The sequence below is a fragment of the Orcinus orca genome, chromosome 1 (assembly GCF_937001465.1).
Source record: "Orcinus orca chromosome 1, mOrcOrc1.1, whole genome shotgun sequence".
Taxonomy (NCBI): Eukaryota; Metazoa; Chordata; class Mammalia; order Artiodactyla; family Delphinidae; genus Orcinus; species Orcinus orca.
In genome coordinates, this window is record NC_064559.1 from 109476552 (window position 1) to 109497498 (window position 20947).

A 20947-nucleotide genomic window follows, 5' to 3' on the forward strand; every position below is an offset into this window, starting at 1 on the left:
GGCATGGATGGCGGGTTTCTGAATGCAGCTAACTGATGTCAACTGCAGGAATCGTCTTCTCTTCTGTGGACACCATGTCTCAGAAGCATCTATTACGGATGCCAGATTAATTAAGACATTGAATGAGTTAGACCAGCAGCTGTCCTCTCTGAAGCAAGTCGTTTGCTTCATTTCCCTTAAAGTGCCTGACTCAGGACGACACATTTATTTTAACTTAGTCTGTGGCCAAAGCTGTTACTTCATAACTTTAGTTTTTATAGTTCCAGCTGTCTTTTCTCTGTGTCACTCTCCTCCAGTGTGTGTGCTGCCACTAAATAGTAATCACAAGGCCTAAATGAAGAAAACTCGTTGTAGATATGTTTGCCTAGAAAAGACATAAGCATCCTTCTGCATTTTCTTTTATCAACAAAAATGTATATTTTGTCTTTCATCCATCTTTCTATTGGGTTATCTTTTTCTTTTTGATATGTGGGAACTCTTTATATATTCTGGGTGCAATTTGGTTATGTGTATTGCAAAACCTCCTCTACTTTGTGGCTTGTTTTTTCACCTTCTTAATGCTGGCTTTCAATGAGCAAAGTTCCTAATTTTAACATAGTCCAATTTATCAATCTCTTCCTTTATACCAGGAGTTTTTTGTAACCAGTTTGTTTAAGAAGTCTGCCTATCCCAAGGTCCTAAACATTTTCTTCTAGGTTATCTTGTAGAAGCTTTAATGTTTAACCTCTCACATTTATATCTACAACTATCTAGAATAATTTTGTGCATGGGCAAAGATAGTGGCAAGATTGGTCAAAATACTATCCTTCCCCCACTTCTCACTAGTGCCATTTTTGTCATAAATCAAGTATCCAAATGCGAATGGATCTGTTTCTGAGCTCACTAGCCTGTTTCATTCTAATATTCTTTTATAATTTGTTTTTTCTTTATTTCATCTCTTCCTATTCCTAATCTTGGGCGCTCTCTCTCTCATATCTTTTTTTTTTTTCTCTCATATCTTAAAATAGGTTTACAGGTGTTAATTAGCTTTCTAGTAGTTTTGAAGGACCCAGGTTTTGGTTTTCTTTTTACTTTCTCTGATTTTCTTATTTAATTAATTTTGGCTTTTATCTTTATTAATGTCCCTCTTTCCATTTTGTTTTGCTGTCTTTTCTTTCTTTTTTAAAAATATTTATTTATTTATTTAGGCTGCGCCGGGTCTTAGCTGCGGCACTCGGGATCCTTGTTGCAGCATGTCTAGCTGCGGCATGCAGGATCTTTAGTTGCAGTATGCGGACTTCTTAGTTGCGGCATGCGTATGGGATCTAGTTCCCTGACCAGGGATCGAACCTGGGTCCCCTGCATTGGGAGCACGGAATCTTACCCACTGGATCACCAGCGAAGTCCCTTAATTTTTTTTTTTTAAGTGATGATCCATTTAAATTCTTTTTTATTAAAAAAAAAATTTTTATTGAAGTTTAGTTGATTTACAATGTTGTACTAATTTCTGCTGTATAGCAAAGTGACTCTGTTATACACATGTATACCTTCTTTTTTTTTTTAATATTTTTTTCCATTATGGCTTAAACCAGGAGACTGGACAAAGTTCCCTGTGCTGTACAGTAGGACCTAGTTGTTGCTGTCTTTTAATTCTTTTTCTAATATCTTAAAATAAGCACTTCACAAAACAGTACGTCCAGAAAGCCAATAAACAGCCCTTAGTAGATACCGCCATTTAGTTTTCCAAAGTGATTTACCAAGTCCCTCTTCACAGGAAGTGTATGAGGGACCCAGTGCTCCACGCCCTCACCGGCACTGGATCTTGTGGGACACTGTTGTGATTTTAACTTCTAAATATTTCCTGGTGACTGACAGACTGGGTGCGTTTTCATATGAGAAGCATAATGCTGAGCGACAGAGCCAGATACAAGACAGTACATTCTGTATAAAAACCAGGCAAATGAACCTCTGCTATTAGAAGGCAGAATAATGATTATTCTCCTGGGAAGAGTGAGAGAACAGCCATTAGGAGGGGGCACGAGGGGACTTCTGGGGGATAGTAAAGTTCTAGTTCTCAGTGTGGGTGCTGGGTACATGGGGAGAAGTTGTGATAATTCTTCAAACTGCACAATTATGTGTACACTTTATGTATGTATGTTATACTTCTATATCTTCTACAATATATATATAGAAATAAAATATTGACTAGTAAAGCAAATATTTTGGACTTTTAAATATATCAGTACATATATTTTGGTAGCTTCCTCACTAATCCTTAACTCCTCTTCTTTAGTTATAACTCCAGCTTCCCTGTGACAGTCAACACTTTGCTACGTATACCTTTTCCTGTGGCATAGCTACAGCAACCTCAGGTACTGAGCTCAGTTCCTTGAATACAGAGGGTACTCCTTAAGTGCTTTTTTTTTTTTTTGCAGTACGCGGGCCTCTCACTGTTGTGGCCTCTCCCGTTGCGGAGCACAGGCTCCGGACGCGCAGGCTCAGCGGCCATGGCTCACGGGCCCAGCCGCTCTGTGGCATGTGGGATCTTCCCGGACCGGGGCACGAACCCGTGTACCCTGCATCGGCAGGCGGACTCTCAACCACTGCGCCACCAGGGAAGCCCCTTAAGTGCTTTCTGAATAGACAAGTGGACGGAGGCATGGAGGGGTGAATACATAGATAAAAGTTACAGTTCACTCAGTTCAGCAGTGTACCACCAATAATATTAAAACCCTACCACCAATGAAAGATTTTCTGCCTTCTATTTCATAAGGTAAAAGCTGGCTATTCTGGATTAAGTGGGCTATTTATTACTTTAACACTGTTTAGTTGGATTTTTCTAAATTGCCTCTATTAAAAGGACCATAACCCTTACCCGAGAGCATTATATTATCACACTTTAAGTAAATTAGATAAAATGTTAGCTGGATTAATACACAAGACAGTGAAATTAAGCAAATAGCATTAGGTAGATAATGATGACGGTGATGGTGATATCTTTTGAATCCTTTTTGTGTTCACCTCACTGTGCTAAATAAGTTTGCATATATTATCTGATTTACCACTCACAACAAATAGGAGATAAATATTACTATGTCCTGATTAGGAAATTGCCTAAAGTTGCACACAGCAAGCAAGCAGGCGCAGTTGTGTTTCAAGCCCTGGAAATTTGCTTCCAGAACCCACACTCTTTCCCATCACTCCATACCAGTGATAACAGTCATGCAGAGATGTGGCAGAGAAGGGTGTTTTCTGGTATGCCTTGCAGGCAATATTCCTGAGAACACAGATTTTAAAGATGTAAAGATATTCCTAAACACAGAAAAGAATCTGTTTCTTTGTAACTCTCCTGAGGCTGTGTATGTCACCTTCTCATAGCCATTCCACTCCTTACAAGCTCTAAATGTGGACCCCATAAAACATAAAATGCTTTTGAGGTAGGTTGTTTGGAAGAGAGGCTGAACAGCTCCCATTAGGCTGGTTTTAGGGCAGCCTTCGTGGATGACCCTTTGAGAAGGAGGGAGATGCAGTGGAAGGTCCCTGACTATAATTTGCCAGTCCCTGTGCTATCACTCACCCACTGGGTGATTTTGAACAGCTCTGTATAGTAGAAACATGTAGGGATCAGAGTTGTTCTAATCTCAGGTCTAACATTAACTGTGTGTCCCCTGGGATATGACTTAACTTCCCAGAACTTCACTGGTAAAATAAAGTCGTCGTGGGAATTACACGAGAAAGTGTTTATAAAGTGCCAGACACATACGTGTGTAATAAATGGCTGCTGTTATTGTTTGCATTGATACCATCAGTGCCATTAATAATAATTTGCTATTATTAATGCATTCACATAGCACCTCCTAAAACTTGTACTATTTCCTGGCCACACCCAGAAGCTCCTCTGAAGTTAGGGAAGCCAGGGCAGGAAGCCACAGGACACTGCCTCCTAATTATGCTCCATCTTTGGTCACTGGATAAAACAATCAGGCATGTGCTTATGGTGCCGAAACAGGAGCACCGAAGTTGTTTGGAAAAAAATTGATACGTATTTTGTCACTGTAGTCATCTGAGAAAATAGACAGATGTTGGCCTTTCTTACACTTGTTTTATGGTTTTTCATTGTTTTTTATTTTTACATAAGGTGGGGATACTGTTTTAGTGGATAGGCTCTCTCTATATCTCAGTCTGGCCCTGGATATCAGCAAAATGTGGTGGAAGGAGTATAGGCTTAGGACAGACTCAGACAAGACTGAGTTTGATACTGGCTCCACTACTTGCTAGATACGGGGCTTTAGGCAAGCCATTGAATCCCCCAGAGCCTCTTTGTCCTATTCATAAAATGGGTAGAACAGTAATTCCTACCTCTCAAGGTTGTTATCTGACTTAAAATGAGTCACTATAAGCATTTAGTAAAGTGTTTATTTCCTCCCGGTGCTCTGATCTGCAATCTTTCCAAATGATTCTAATTAATAATGGTTATCAATATCATTGATTTAAGGTTTAACATGTGGCAAGTCAGATACTATGTTAAGCTCTTTACCTGTATTGTATCACTTAGTCCTTTCAGGGGCCTTCTCAGGAAGCTACTATTATTAGCATCCCCATTTTACAGATGAAAAAAATTATGGAATAGAGAAGTTAGAAAACTTGCCCAAGGTCCCATATCCAGTGAGTGGCAGAGCTGGGACTTGAACACAGACAGCCTGATACCTGTTCTCAAACGCCAGTGCTCTGCTGCAGCTTCCCTACTTCATTCCTTTATCTAGCCTGGCCCAGTATCCTTTCTGCTGTCTTCTCACAAGAGCAACTGTTATCCCCAACCCTGCCCTCTTCTCTGGCAAGAGTGGCACCCACAGGTGCCACCACAGGTTCCACTGGTGCAGGCTTAAGCCTATGTGTTTCCACGTTTAAACCATGTGCTATGGTGCCCATCTGGACAGCTGGGTTGCAGCAGAAGCTGAGGATGCTCTCTGTGCTACTGAAATCTACAGAACTTGTCTTACTGAGTCATGTCAAAGGAAAGTTCATTTCCCAGGTTTCATCCAGTGGTGTTGGACAACCCAGAATCGTAATTTCTATAAAGAATCCTTGCCTTGTGTTACCTATAACCCCACCTCCCAAGAGATTCCTGCTCCTACTGCAGAGGGCAATTGAATAGTGCCCACTCGTGTGAAAACAAAATGGTTCCAATTTCAGCTTGCTCCCGCCCTTTGACAGCTCCTCTTTTCCCACGCAGACCAGAGCTGTGATAGTAATCAGCCCTCATGAGCTAGAGAATTCATTTTCAGTAAGTGGCTGGGACTTCTAACTTTAAAGAGGTTTGATGGAATCTTAGAGACCAATGGAATTCTTGAAACCCGTGCCTGTTTAACAAAATTCTCTATCAGTAGATAGCTCCTTCTAACCATCTCTTAAAGCCCTTTTACCCTCAACAAACCACACAAGAGCCCCTGGTGGTTAGGAGGTCTGGAGAGTCATATTAGGCCAAACTCGTTCCTAGAACATAGCTCCTTGAGCCAATATTTGTTTGCAAAATTGAAAACAGATTTCTTTTTGAGAGAAGCAATATTTATATACTGTTGCTTGCAAAGTAAATCTCATTTTATCACTTGTAACCATCATTTATTCACCTAACAAATAAGTATTTATTGATTGCTTTCTGGGTGCAAAGCAATGGCCAGGTCCTCATGGTTTCTTAAATTCTCACTGGCTTTTATTCCTCCTCCTGATTTGCTACAAGGAGGGGGGATTTAATCAACATTACACACATTCCATCCGCCACATCTTTAATGCAACCTTAAATGAGCTAGAGCCTGCGGTGGGTCCCTGGGGCACTCCACAGCTGCCTACTTTTAATCATTAAGTTTTCTAAGAGATAGTTCAACAAATCCTCCACCTGTGGGCTCAAGGCCAACACATTAAAATTAATTCAGTAACATAATTACTCAACTAAGATATGTCATTACCATTTCATTCTCTCCATAAACTGTGCTAATCATGTGTTTTTTCTAAAAAGTTAATTTTTCAATTCAACTTTAATGGAACTTTATAAACTACAATCAGATTTACCCTTGCTCTAACATAGTTATGCTTGCTCTATGATTTTATTGAGAATCATGGTGTATTTTCATTGCTTTCTTTTCTCACTGACTCACATTTCCCCCAAATTTAGCTGGGATAATCTAGCCAAATGTTCCTTACTCCTACAATCATTTTGGATAGAATCATCTCAAACAGTGCTTTGATTTCTACTGATTTTCATTCTTTCATTCATTCATTTATTCATTCACTCAACAAATATTATTTTTCTCTGTAGAAACATAGCACTAGGCACTTGTCTTAGTTTGCTTAGGCTGCCATAACAAAATACCATACACTGGGTAGCTTAAACAATAGAAATTTATTTTCTCACAATTCTAGCAGTTGAGAAGTCCCACTGCCAACCCCCACCCGAGGCTCCAGATGGCCCCATCTCTAAGGCTTCCATTAGAGGCCCTCCAGCCTGTTGAAATAGAGGCCCTTGGCCTGCTGAAGCATAGAGCTGAATAGATCCATGGTCTGGTTCTGTTAAATCTACGAAGTCTGATAGCTTTCTTTCATTTTGTCTCATTTTTCTATTCCCTTTAGTTTTTCTGTACCAAGCTGGCAGTATATAATCCTATCTCTATTCCTGGCTTCTGTTGAGGTGGCTGTTAAAATCCTCATGAGTCATACCTATGATCTCCTTATTAAATGGTTGTTCACCCACACCCTGAGCGCTATCTTCAGAACAGTCTTCTCATTTTTTGCAATATGGATAGGCTGAGAACTTTCCAAATCTTCAAGCTATGGTTCCTTTTTGCTTAACAATTCCTTCTCCAATTCATCTCTCTCCGTTCTCATATTTTAGTATAAGCAGTCAGGAGTAACCAAGCCTCTCTTTCAACACTTTGCTTAGAAATCTCCTCAGCTAAATACCCAATTTTATCACTCACAAGTTTTACCTTTCACAAAACACTAGAACACAATTCAGCCAAGTTCTTATGCCATTTTCTAACAAGGATTGTTTCCTTCCAGTTTCCAATAACACGTTCCTTATTTCCCATCTGAGATCTCACCAGAATCGCCCTTAACATCCACATTTCTAGCACGCACCTCAAAACTCTTCCAGCCTCTACCCATTACCCAGTTCCAAAACTTCCTCCACATGCTTAGGTACTTATTACAGCAGTACCCCACTTCTTGGTACCAGAATTTATATGTCAGGTTCTCCAGAGAAACAGAACCAATAGGGTGGAGGTATAGGGAGAAAGGGAGTGAGAGGCAGAGAGAGAGGGAGATTTAGAAAGAATTGACTCACATGATTATGGACTCTGAGAAGTCCTAAGGTCTGCAGGCAGCAAGCTGGAGACCCAGACAGTTTAGTTCCAGTCTGAGTCCAAAGGCTTGAGAACCAGGAGAGCCAATGGCTAGTTCCAGCCCCAAAGCTGGCAGGCTTAAGATCCAAAGAGAGACAGTGTTTCAGTTCAAGTCTGAAGGCAGGGAGAGACTTGTGTCCCAGCTCAAAGGCAGCACCAGTTCCCTCTCGCTCAGCCTTTTTGTTCTGTTTAGGTTTTTAATTGGTTGGATGAGGCCCACCCACATTAAGGAGGGTGATCTGCTTTACTGATGCAAATATTAATCTCCTTCAGAGACACACCCAGAACGTCTGACCAGATATCCGGGCACTCTGGGGCCCAGTCAAGCTGACGCATAAAATTAACCATCAAAGCGTTACAGGACTTACAGATACGATTAAGACATTTTTTCCCCTTGAAAAGCTTACAGATTAGTGCCAGAGACAGACTAGAGACAAGGTAGAGGGAGACAGATGCTACAATAAAGGCAAAGAAACGTGTTGAGGAAGAGGAGAGAGACGATCTTTTAATTTTGGTTTGGCACATCAAAAGGGGGTTTCATGCGAGTCCTGCCATCTGAATAGCCTTGAATATAAGTAGAATATGGATAACTGGTGATAAAGGAGAGGAGGGAACTATAAATTGTAGGTGCACAATGCAGTGTGTGGAGATGCATAGTATAATTATAACCAGTACTAGCCTGCAATGTCTTGGATATCAATCTGTCAAGTGAAAACAATTAAAAAGCAAATTAAATCTTTAAAGCAGTGTTCAATAAAATGCCAAGGCAGGGGATGGGGTGTGTTGCATTCCTATTACACAGCTAAACTTCGTACTACCTTCTTTCATAATTTTTCTCCCAGATCTCCTACATGAATGACCATGCATGGCAGCTGCTCCAAAGCCTCTCTTTTCCTACACTCTAAAACCTCCAAAACATCCTCCCAGCCCAGCCTAGGCACAGGTTTTTGTTTCCTCTGCCTCGTTTTTACTGGTACTTTTTCTTCCATCAGTAACTCTCTGTTCTTTATAATATAAATTCATCTAGCTTGCTTCTCCAGTTCTGTCCCTAATCCATTACCTTCATCTACTTTATAAAAGCATAGGAGCTAATAAGACAATTCCAACCCCTTAAGGGCTGGAAGACGCAAGATGCCAAAGATATCCCCTAAGTTCATAATGTTGACCTCTTACATTTGAAAAATAGCAAGTGTGTTTTGCTTATGTATTTTTTCATTGAAAGCAGCAAATCAATAAATCACTTGATATGCAAAGACTACAATATAGACTTGGAAAGGATGTAGTGGGAAGTCTGGCTGGAAAGGGCTAATATCTATGGGCATTTCCTATGTGGCATGCAATCTTTAACTTTGAAGGCCATGCTGTTAGTCTGAAGTTTATTCCACAGCCCTTGGGAGCAATGGAAGATTAGCGATTAGGAAACTGACATGTTCGGATTGTACTTTAAGGTCTACCTGTAAGATTAATGCATGTAAAATGGGGTAGATGGAGGCAGAGATGAGAGGCAGGAACACCAATAAGGAAGCTGAGAAGTCCATTGAGAAGTGCCCAGCATCCATCATGTTGAACTTTCTTGGCTATAAGAAAGAGAGGTTTGTGCAGACCATTATAAAGATAAGGTGTTTGTTTAAAGGATACCCAGTGGGACAGGAACTAGACCGGAAAACCCTCAGGATCTAAGGCAACTCTGGTGATGGGGGACTCTCTTCACCTTTTCCTCTCATGGTCTCTCCCCCACACTTCCTTGGGTCTGTTCCACTCTCTTCTTGGGCTCAAAGACCCATCCTCTCCTTACCTTCACATCCAAGCCACAGAAGGAGGCTCTCAAGAATATTCAGTTAATTAAAGCACCCCTGTAGTCATCCCCAGTCAGCAGCCTCCAGTACGGAGAGGAGAGCTGGCCAATCCTTTACAGAGTGGGCTGTCAGCTGGGCAAGTGGGGAAGAGGCAGTGGATGTGGCTATCACCATAATTAATACTTGTACTTGTTATATGTTTGGAGAGAAGGGTGTGACTTAGGCCAAAAATCTTAGGCCAAAAATCAATTTAATTAAGTATCATTCTTCATTATGCCATAGCTAGCACTCTGACCTTGACCAAATCACTTCTATTCTCTATGCCTTCGTTTCTTCATCATTCAAGTGGAGATAAAAGTAACAACACTTAGAATTTAGCATTCTTCAGAATTATTAGCCATATTTAGTTAACGTGAGGTTTCACGTCTGTGCCACTTCTGGTTAACTGAGAATAACAATACCTTATATGTGTAATTACAGTTTGCAAATCAAGTTCACATCCATTTGATTTGATCCTCACAAGAGCACTTTACGGTAGGTAAGACAGATATCATTACCTCCATTTTTCTGAGATCCAGAGATGTAGTCAAGGTCACGTAGCTCTTAAGTGACAAAACCAGGATCTGAATTCCCATCTTCAAAACCCAAGTCCAATACGTTCTCCTCTTATTTGGTCTCAAGATTTCAGTTGCTTGGTCTCAAAAAGTGTAGCTTTGGGGCTTCCCTGGTGGCGCAGTGGTTGAGAGTCCGCCTGCCGATGCAGGGGACACGGGTTCGTGCCCCGGACCGGGAGGATCCCACATGCCGCAGAGTGGCTGGGCCCGTGAGCCATGGCCTCTGAGCCTGCGCGTCCAGAGCCTGTGCTCCGCAACGGGAGAGGCCACAGCAGTGAGAGGCCTGCGTACTGCAAAAAAAAAAAAAAAAAAAAAAAAAAAGTGTAGCTTTTTTATCTGCTGTCGGCAGATCTGCTGTAGGTATCAAAACTATCGTCTTAATACTCTTTCTATTCTTATGTCTTCTTTTTTCATGCCTCTCCTGTTTTGTATATTTCTAATTTATTACAGAAGTCCCTGTTTGGCTTTTTAGTAACGAAGGATTTGGTTGTAGATGTTCCAAAGCTTCCCTTGGCATTGACCCTTGTTTCCTGAATTGTAGGAAGACACTCCATCACAGTCACTACTCTCACCTCAGCTGGGAATACTGGGGAGGATGGAATCCTGAGCTGCACTTTTGAACCCGACATCAAACTTTCTGATATCATGATAACAGTGGCTGAAGGAAGGTGTAATGGGCTTGGCCCATGAGTTCAAAGAAGGCAAAGATGACCTGTAGGACCAGCATGAAATGTTCAGAGGTCAGACAGCAGTGTCTGCTGATCAAGTAATAGTTGGCAATGCCTCTCTGAGGCTGAAAAATGTGCAACTCACAGATGCTGGTACCTATAAGTGTTACATCATCACTTCTAAAGGCAAGGGGAATGCTAACCTCGAGTATAAAACTGGAGGTAAGTTACTTTTGAAGAGAGGGAAAGAAGGTGCCAGAAGATATTTGAGACTAGAGAGTGTGAATTGCTGATGAAATGTCATATTATGCTCACGAGTGACTAATATCAAAGACCATCCGAATTCTGCTAGCAGCCATCCTTGCTGTCCAAGACCCACACCAGCTCCGGAAGTAACCCACTATAATATTAGGTCTTAAAATCTTTTGCTCAGGACTCTAGCCTCTTCTGAATTTTCTCATATATTCCCTGAAATATTTTGCCAGAATATGTTTTCTCCATCAGTAGCTCTCTGTTCTTTCCCTTTGGTCTTGCTAGTGAGAGAAGACTATAATCTGGTCTGAGACTTTTCTGTGCTAAGTAGGCCCTAGCCCAAGTCTGAAATCAGTATCTCCAGGGACTCACGACACTGGAACCCATTATAGGAGAAGTTCAAAGGTAACTGACCAAAACAATATTGGCCTATAAACTCACTAATCCTCCTCCAATGAAATCCATGCTTTCTTACCAACTAAATTTAACATATTTTCTGTATTTATGTACAAGGGACTGAGATATTGGAAGGAGTAAGAAGATGATTAAGAAAACAAAGATAATTGTCCTTCCTTCTGTAGAGCTGAGAGTGTAGAGCTTATAGAGTTGAGGGTCGGGGCAGAGATGAGAAACATATGTAAATAAGAAAAATATGTAGATAAGAAACATATCTACAATAATTAGTAAAGTGTATTATATGCTTTAAGAGAAAATATAAATAGAGTGCTTTGGGGATTCAGAGGAAGAAAGAGATCATATCCAAATGCATAGGGAGGAAAGGGACAGGAAGGCCCCCATAGAGAGAATTTGACATTTGGGAGGAGCCTTGAAGGATAGGCAGAAAGTATCCTGAGGCATCCCAGGCTAAGCTAGCCTGCACAGATCTTTCTTGGACCTTTCATAATATGTGTATGTAGTGGTTTGAAGCATAGATCTAGTCAGACCTAGGCACATACAGTGGCCTGGGCAAGGCAACCTCACTGAGCCTCAGCTTCTTTATCTTAAAATAGGGGTTAATAAAGTCAGGTCAAAGGGACACTGGGGCCAACTGAAAGGGCTTCCAATGGCAAAGCTGGAACCATCTGAGCAACAAAATAAACAATATAGTATTAAATTATAACTAAGCATAAAATAAATACACAAGTCCATACTTATATAAGGGAGATGAAACAAATCTTCTTTATAGATGAATTCCAAATAATGTATTTAGATCTCTCCCCCTGCGGGAAGCGGAGCTTAGAACTTGCCCCTCCCCGACCACCGCACTTAGGGTGTGTTAGACTTAGTGAAGTCCAGCTTCCAAAGAAACCTGGCAAACATAGACTCAGCCAGGTGATCAAAGTTAACATCCCCGTGATAAATCATGTTAATAGCATGCACTCTCTGATGTGACATGATGAGAGGGGCACTTTTACTTCTATAGTTTTCCTCTCCAAAACCCATAACCTCAGTCTAATCTTGAGAAAAACATCAAATTACAATAGAGGGGCATTCTACAAAATACCTGGCCAGTACTCCTCAAAACTGTCAAGATCATGCAAAACATGGGAAGATTGAAAAACTGTCACAGACCAGAGGAGTCTAAAAAGACATGACAAATAAGTGCCATGTGGTATTCTGGATGGGATCCTGGGATATAAAATGGACATTAGTGGAAAAACTGGTAAAATCCAAATAAAGGCTGGTTTAGTTAATAGTAATATACGAATGATAGTTTCTCAGTTTTGACAAATGCATCATGGTTATTTAAGATGTTAATGTTAGGGGAAACTGGGTGAGAAGTATACAAGAACTCTCTGTACTAATCTTTGCAACCTTTCTGTAAATCTAAAGTTATTCTAAAATTAAAAGCTTATTTTGTTAAATGGGCACAATAATAGATATCCCTAGGACTGTTGTGAGGAACAAAAAAATTGTCTGGAATTCGGTCCCTAGCACAGAGCACACCCTCAATAAACGGTGGTTCATTGTCATGTGCACTCAGGTTCCCACATCATCTCCCAGGAGCTTGTGCCCTGCCTGCTCCGAGTATGTGCTCCAAGTACGTCTCTCCTGCTAGGCAGCAGGCTCTTGAAGGGCATGGCAAAGGCTTTCCTTCCACCTCTCAGTCCACACTAGCACAGTCCTGGGCAAAGGAAGATGCTAAATAAATTAATAATTTGTATCTTGCCCTTCTGGCATAATAAACATATTACAGGCCAAAGTCCAGGCCTTAACATTTTCTGTAAGTGTCTCTCTGCCTAGATAGAGGAAGTTAGTCTTAAATTCAAAATGTACTTGCCTCTCCAGTGAGGAGAATTATCTTAAAAGAAAACAAATGCCTGTCTTTATTCATGGATACCAGGGCTGGGCAGTCTCTACCCAAGCAAACTTCAGATCCCCATGATGACAAGGCCTGTGTATGGAATTTCTGTGGGTAGGTGAATGCTGTTTGTTTCTTCCTTCTCCCTCCCCACGCTTTTACCCTCCAGGCAGAAAAATTACATAAAATTCAGGAGGCTTCATAGGTGCCTAGGAAAATAAATACCCAGTTTCCCTGATTGATAATTTTTTTTGTGTGATCACTGGAACTTCTCTTACTTGGAGAAATTTATGTGTTGTAACAAGTATACCTAGAACTTAGGTCCTTGGAGTTTGTGATATTGTCCAAAGTGTTGTGATGTATAGCAATACTATGAGCAAATCATTTTTTGCATCTACAATACAATGGGTGATACATAGACAGCCCACTGGGAAAGTACTGAGTCACTTCAATGTGTTTTTAAGACCTAGCACTTCAAAGGCTATATTGTCTTATCCGTCTGACCTTGACCCCTGCCCCTTTTTGACCTTCAACCCTGCAGCCTTCAGCATCCCAGAAGTGAACGTGGACTGTAACGCCACCTCAGAGAGCTTACGATGTGAGGCTCCCTGATGGTTTCCCCAGCCAACAGTGGTCTGGGCATCCCAAGTTGACCAGGGAGCCAACTTCTCAGAAGTCTCCGACACCAGCTTTGAGCTGAACTCTAAGAATGTGACCATAAAGGTTGTATCTGTACTCTACAATGTCACGATCAACAACACATACTCCTGTATGATTGAAAACAACATTGCCAAAGCCACAGGGGATATCAAAGTGACAGGTGGGTTCCTTTACACGTTTGGTATGGGTTTATTGGGGTTATAATCTAGTGTAAACTAAAACCTAATTTCTTTAACAGATATATTATGTACCAGGGCATAGAAAGTTTCACAGAGATCTCGATCACAATTCCAGTTGGGATTGCATTATGTAAGAAGAAAACTAATACAAAACAATATTTATGGCATACAGGTCAAAGGTGGCAATGAGTTTTCATCTTGTATACCTTCTTACTGTCTGGAGGGCAGTGTTTAGGATTCTGAGGCCCTAACTCAGAAGGACTGGTTTGGTAAAGCAGTGGAGAAGTGATGATGATTTGAAATCTTTGATATATTCAGCTGGTGATCTACATCCCGAGTCCCCCCAAATTGGTTTGGGTCTATCCTGCCTTTGAGAAGACTTCTGATTTGAAGACTAAAGGTCTTAGAGTCTGCCTCAGTCTTTCTTATTCAGTCCTTCCAGGACTTGCTCAAGGTCCCACTAATATTGGCACAAGATTAATCTGAAAGCTCCAGATTAAGCTGGCCTCCCAGGCTGAGAAGACCAGGAGCCAGGGAGGCTCAACACCCTAGTCTCCCTGCAGTGCTTTAGTATATTACAAAACCTAGGGTTGAGCTAGTGTCAAGGAAATGCATAGACTGAATTATGAATTTTAAAACCATCCCTGCTGGGGTTAAATTGAATTCAAGCTATAGGGGAAGGAGTATATCAGAAGAACCACTGTCTTATATCAAGCCTAGTACCAAACAGAATACCTTGCACATTTTAAGTGCCCTTTAAATGTTTGCTGAATTTAACTGAATAAACCATATTTTCATCAGCTATTTTTTTAATAATTTTATTTATTTATTTATTTGGCTGCATCGGGTCTTCATTGCTGGGCGCGGGCTTTTCTCTCTAGTTGTGGTGAGCAGGGGCTACTCTTCGTTGTGGCGCACAGGCTTCTCATTGTGGTGGTTTCTCTTGTTGCAGAGCTCTAGGCACACGGGCTTCAGGAGTTGTGGCACGTGGGCTCAGTACTTGTGATTCGCAGGCTCTAGAGTGCAGGCTCAGTAGTTGTGGCGCACCGGCTTAGTTGCTCTGCAGCATGTGGGATCTTCCTGGACCAGGGATTGAACCCGTGTCCCCTGCACTGGCAGGTGGATTCTTAACCACTGTGCCACCAGGGAAGTTCCTCATCAGCTATTTTTTAATTAAAATTTATATATACAAAAAGGCAACCTATGGAATGGGAGAAAATATTTTTAAATCATATGTTTGATAAGGAATTAGTATCCAGAATACATAAAGAACTTCTATAATTAAACAATGAAAAAGTCAAATAACTTGGTTAAAAAATGGGCAAAGGACTCGAACAGACATTTCTCCAAAGAAGATATACAAAATGGCCAACAAGTATATGAAAAGATGTTCAACATCCCTAATCATCAGATAAATGTAAACGGAAACCACAATATCACCTCATACTAATTAGAATGGCTACTAACAACAACAACAACAGAAAACAACAAGTGTTGGTGAGGATGAGGAGAAATTGGAATACTTGTGTATGATGGTGAGACAGTAAAATGGTGCAACCACTATAGAAAACAGTATGGGAGGTTCCTCAAAAAACTTAAAATAGAACTTCCAAATGATCTAGCAGTCCCATTTCTGTGTATTATGTACAAAAAAACTGAAAGCAGTGTCTCAAAGATATATTTGCACACCCATGTTTACAGCAGCATTATTCACGATAACCAAGAGGAGGAAGCAGCCCCAATGTCCACCAGCAGATGAATGGATAAACAAAATGTGGTATACATACAATGCAACATTATTCAGCCTTAAAAAGGAAGGAAATCCTTTTGCATACTACAACATGGATGAATTTTCAGGATATTATGCTATAAGTGAAGCCTGTCACAGAAAGATAAATATTATTTGATTCTACCATTTGATTCCACTTATAAAGTATCTAAAGTAATCAAATTCATAGAAACAAAGTACAATGATGGTTACCAGGAGCTGGGGCCAAGGGGAAAGGATACGGAGTTGTTGTTTAATGGGTATAGTTTCAGATTTGCAAAATGAAAAAGTTTTGGAGATTTTTTTCACAAGAATGTGAATATACTTAACATTACTGAACTGTACACTTAAAATGGTTAAGATAGTAAGTTTCATATCACATTTTTTACCACAATAAAAAAAGTATCTAATAAAAAATCATATATATGAGAAAGAGCTCTTCCACTATCCTGTGAAACAAACTGGTGACTGTACCAATTAGAACACTTTTAGTTGCCTATAACAGAAAACAAAACCAACTGAAGCCTAAGCTAAAAGAAGGAATTTATTAGAAGGGTATTAGGATGTCTCATGAAACCAAGGACAGAAAGTGCAGTGTGGCTTCAATAACAGCTGGATCCAAGAACTTAAATTCCATTCTTTGTCTCTCATTTCTACTTTATTCTCTTTGCTCTCTAATTTACTCTCTCTTGTTTTAGTCTATAGGGCAGAATATGGTTGCCAAGAGCTCCTACCTTTAAAAGTCTCTTTCACTCAAGAGAGTAACTAGACTGAAGCTCAATCCCTCAGTCTGATTCTATTGAATATATTCCCAGAACAGCTCCACTTGGGTCAGCTGCCCATACTTAGACCAATGAGGCAGTACCTGGATGGAAGGCCTTCCCAGAAGAGAAGGGGGAAATAAGCATTAGGCATTTAAAACAATGAGTGTTAACAACAGTATTTCAGTTTACATCTCAATTAAAAGCTCCAACTATGTAACTAATGTCTTCTAATAGAAATGGCAATAACCGAACAAACCACAGAAATTGGGCACAGCTTTTGTTCAGTGAGCAGGTTCTTTTTCCATACATGCTTATAGGATACATCAGAACAAGTGTTCCATGTACCAGTACTAGGACTATATCCAACTTTTAGAAGCATGACATAGCTCAAAATTAAGATAAAATAACATAATTCCTTCTTACCATGCACAAAGTAAGTTTTTAAACAACTGAATGAGGCCATGAGGTTTATATCCTGTGTTCTCTAACTATACTGCTAATCTGGGTCATTCATTCAACAAGTATCTATTTAGTGCCAAATATATACAAAGTAATTTGTAAGTCCCATGAAACACTGAGATGAATAGCACAGTTGTCATAAGAGAAGTTAATCAGTGTGGATACAGTACCCACAGGAAAAGAGTAGTTAATTATGACTGTAGTGGCTCAATAGATGAGGAAGAGTTCAAGCTGGGTTTTGAAGAAAAAGAATGGTTTTGATAGACTAGGAAGGCATGAAGTCAGAAGCCTATGTCAATGTCCAGGGGAGAAATTATGAGGGCCTTAACTGGGGCAGCGACAATGGGAAGGAAAGGTGGGAGAATCAAAAGTTAATGAAGAAAATAACCTACAGGCCTTGGTGACACAAATGTGAAGGACAAGAGAAGGAACAAGTCAAAAGGGGTCTGATATTGCTATATCCAGGTTGCTTAGGAGGTTAGTAATGCTACCAACAACAAAAATGAAAATGTAGGAAAAGCAACATGTCTGGTAAAAAGATGAAGATTTTAGAGCTACTGAGTTGAAAGTGCCCACTACGTACAAAGGTAGAGATGTCCAATGCTTAGCACATTACCCAGCATACACCAAGTCTGGGGGAGACTGCTTCATCCCTCCTCCACATGTTTCCTTCCACGGGAAGAGATCCCCACCAACGTAACCCTTCTAGTCTCTCTTCTCTCCTCTTTCACTCTTCCCCAGAGGAAGAGAAATTAACTTTCCCAATTAGTGAGTTTATTAGGAGAAGCTGGGTATAAATAGCTCAGCTCCCCATTTTTCCTTTTCTCTCTAGCTAACCAGAAGTATACATTCTACTCTTCTCCTCTAAGCCAACAGTTTTCAGGGGTAGAATCTGCCCTTGTGGGAGGAAGCCTGCCCCAGTCTTGTGCTGCCTGTCACTGGGGAAGTCTGGGCTGCAGCCCACTTCCCTGCAGACAATGCTTAATCCTTTATTATCAGATTTATCAGGAATAAAGGTGATTTTAGTCTTCCAGTTGCCTCACTTTGTCTTGCTCTTTAATTGGTTCAGAACTCAGCTGGGGAGAGGGTGTTATTGGACTCCTTTGAACTCAAACAACAGGTGCTCAAGAATATTTGCTGAATAATTATATTTTTAACTGACATATAGTAGCAACTGTAAATACAGATGTGGAATTTAGGACAGAATTCAGGCTAAGGAGGTGGATTTGGAAAATGATCAGCTTAATGGAAGTAATGTTTACTAGGCTTGAGTGGGGTTACTGTTATTGTCTTGACAGCTAATACTTACTGAATGCTTACTATGGTGCCAGGTTCTAAGTGCTTTACTTGTATTAACTCATTAATCCTCACAAGAATCCTATGAAGTTGATGATTATTATTTTGGCCCTATTTTATAGATGAAGAAACTGTAGCACATATAGAGTAACTTGCCTAAACTTGCCTGAAGTCACACAGCTAGTAAGTATCAGAGCTGAAATGAGCTAAATGACACTGGACTGTCGAGGGAGAAAATAGAGTAAAGAGTAATTTAATTTCTTCACTTCTGCCTTTCTCTACTTCAAAATGAGAACGATACTTTCTCATTACTCTGTAGTGGTGTGAGGAAAGCAAATGACACAGAACCTGTAAAGGTCACTGCCTAGAGGAAGAAGAATCTGTCCGACACCCAGGACTGGCCGCGGCTGTTGGCTTAGCCTGCTCTTTATTGGTGACCAACAGCCGTGTGCTTATTGGAATCGTTTTTCATTTGGCTGAGGGCTCACTGGAGTGGGCGAGAGAATGGAACGTCTTTGCAGAAAGGGAAAGCTCTGCTTTTAAGCTAGTTACAGAAAGGTAGAGAATGGGGTACAAAACTGACCTCAAATTAGGGCACAAGTTATATTAGGAACAATCTGTTCTGTTTTTTGGGGGTATTTTTCTTTGCTAACCAGCCATGTGAAGGAGACATCCAGCTTTTCCTCTATGACCCTGAACTTTTTTCTCTCCCTTTACAGACTCTGAGATTAAAAGGCAAAGTCACCTCCAGCTGCTGAACTCAAAGGCTTCCCTGTGTGTCTCTTCTGTTGCCATCACCTGGGTACTCCTGCCTCTCTGCCCTTACCTGATGCTAAAATAATGCACCTTGGCTACACAGAAACATGCAGAGTCACTGGTACGACAGGTGAGATGAATCACAAATGGTGTCAGGGAGCCACTATGTGTGTTTGTGTCCCTAACAGGAATCAAGCAGCTCCCAGCACCAGCCCCAGAGAGAAACATTTAATAACATCAGGGCAGTAGGCACTATTTCCACTGCTATTGTGAAAGGTAAGCATTTGTTAACAAAGAGTAGAGACCTCATTGACAGACGTACAGGAAAAACAACTCTTTGCAATTCAAATATTTGTGTAAATTCAAACACCTTTTCATTTATTCAGTCATCCTTGAAGGCAAACATATCTTATTGAAGAGAAAGAGATATTTGGCCCTCACTCATTACTCTGGATTTCACAATGAAACATCATGACATGAGCATAATCGCTCACATAAGTGGCCTCCTCCCAGCCCCCCTCAACAAAGCCCCTGTTGACTGGAGACTTGACAAAGCACTCACCAACTAGCCCTCTTGCTAAGACTTCCCACTCTCACTTCACTCCTTTGGCTCTAATTACTGCTAGGACATCTCTTTCTGAATATTCTTCTGCATGTGGAATTTGTATACAACTGAGCTTGTGAAGTTACAGTCAACACTACCACATTACTCAGTGGCACTGCCACCATGCACCAGGCTCACAACCTTAGAGCTATTTTTGTCCCCCTCTGTCCTTCAGGTCAATTTGTTACCAAGCTCTACAGTATTTGCCCATGTGGTCTTTCAGATTGCCCCTAATCATCTCATGCCCCGACTAGTTCTAAAACCTTGTACTTGCTCCTCCCTCTGTTTCAGGTGATAGGAAACAAGGTGCCAGAATAAAAGTTTTCAAATGCTATTTTCATCACAGCAGTCCTTTACTCTGCAACCTAAAGTGACTCTCTGGGCACTAGTATATCAAAGTTAAAGTCCTCAGCTATGCAGTCACAGCTCTCTAAGTTTCTCTCCCTAAGGTTCCTCCTTCTCTCAGCTACCTACTACTGCTCTCTGGCCTTGCTCCCTCTCTCTCTGCCCCTTCCTGGAAATCTCCTCTACTCTGTGCTAATTCAGGTCCACACTTCCTTCACCCATTTCCTGCTGGTCCTTTTATCTCACATCCCCTTGGTGAGCATGTATAATTTATAATATCTTACACTCTCTAAGGCACATATATTCCTTGCCTAGATTGTTAAGTCCTCAAGGGCAGACAAAAATCTGTTGATCTGCTTTGCTTTTTTGAGTGTGGTAAAAAAATTTTTACATTTATTTTAAAAAATAGTGATTGAGATGACCTAGAGGGGTGGGATAGGGAGGATGGGAGGGAGGCTCAAGAGGGAGGGGATATGGGGACATGTGTATGTATATGGCTGATTCATTTTGTTGTGCAACAGAAACTAACATGGTATTGTGAAGCAATTATACTCCAATAAAGATGTATTAAAAAAAGTGGTTGAAATACAAATATAAAGTTGTATACTTAGATAAAAGGTAGTACACGGATATTGTAAAAATTGCGAAGGTGGTATGCAAACAACGAAATCAGAGGAAACCCTTTCTTATGGGGCTGCTGTGGACTCAGGTCAGATCATGTTTCCCGAGGTAAGCTTGTGTCGCTATAAACTTCCCTCTTAGAACTGCTTTTGCTGTGTCCCATAGATTTTTGGATTGTGTTTTCATTTTCATTTGTCTCTAGGTATTTCTTTTTTATTTCCTCTGATTTCTTCATTGACCCATTGGTTGTTTAGTAGCATATTGTTTAGCCTCCACATGTTTCGGTGTGTTTTTTTTTTTTTGCAGTCTTTTTTTCTTGTAGTTGACTTCTTTTGTTTCATAGCACTGTGATTGGAAAAGATGCTTTATATGATTTCAATTTTTAAAAATGTACCAAGGCTTGTTTTGTTGCCTAGCATGTGATCTATCCTGGAGAATGTTCTATGTGCACTTGAAAATAATGTGTATTCTGCTTTTGAATGAAATGTGA

At 40.6% G+C, this 20947-nt stretch overlaps 1 protein-coding gene across 1 annotated transcript in view; it reads left to right on the forward strand.

Annotated features, from left to right (window-relative positions):
- VTCN1 (V-set domain containing T cell activation inhibitor 1) overlaps positions 1–20947 on the forward strand; it is a 69408-nt gene that overhangs the window by 42464 nt on the left and 5997 nt on the right. Inside the window, 5 exon segments of the mRNA XM_033436530.2 lie at positions 9650–9703; positions 10325–10434; positions 10436–10673; positions 13547–13825; positions 18851–19017. Of these exon segments, the coding sequence (XP_033292421.1) occupies positions 9650–9703; positions 10325–10434; positions 10436–10673; positions 13547–13825; positions 18851–18972 (803 nt within the window). The 3' untranslated portion in view covers positions 18973–19017.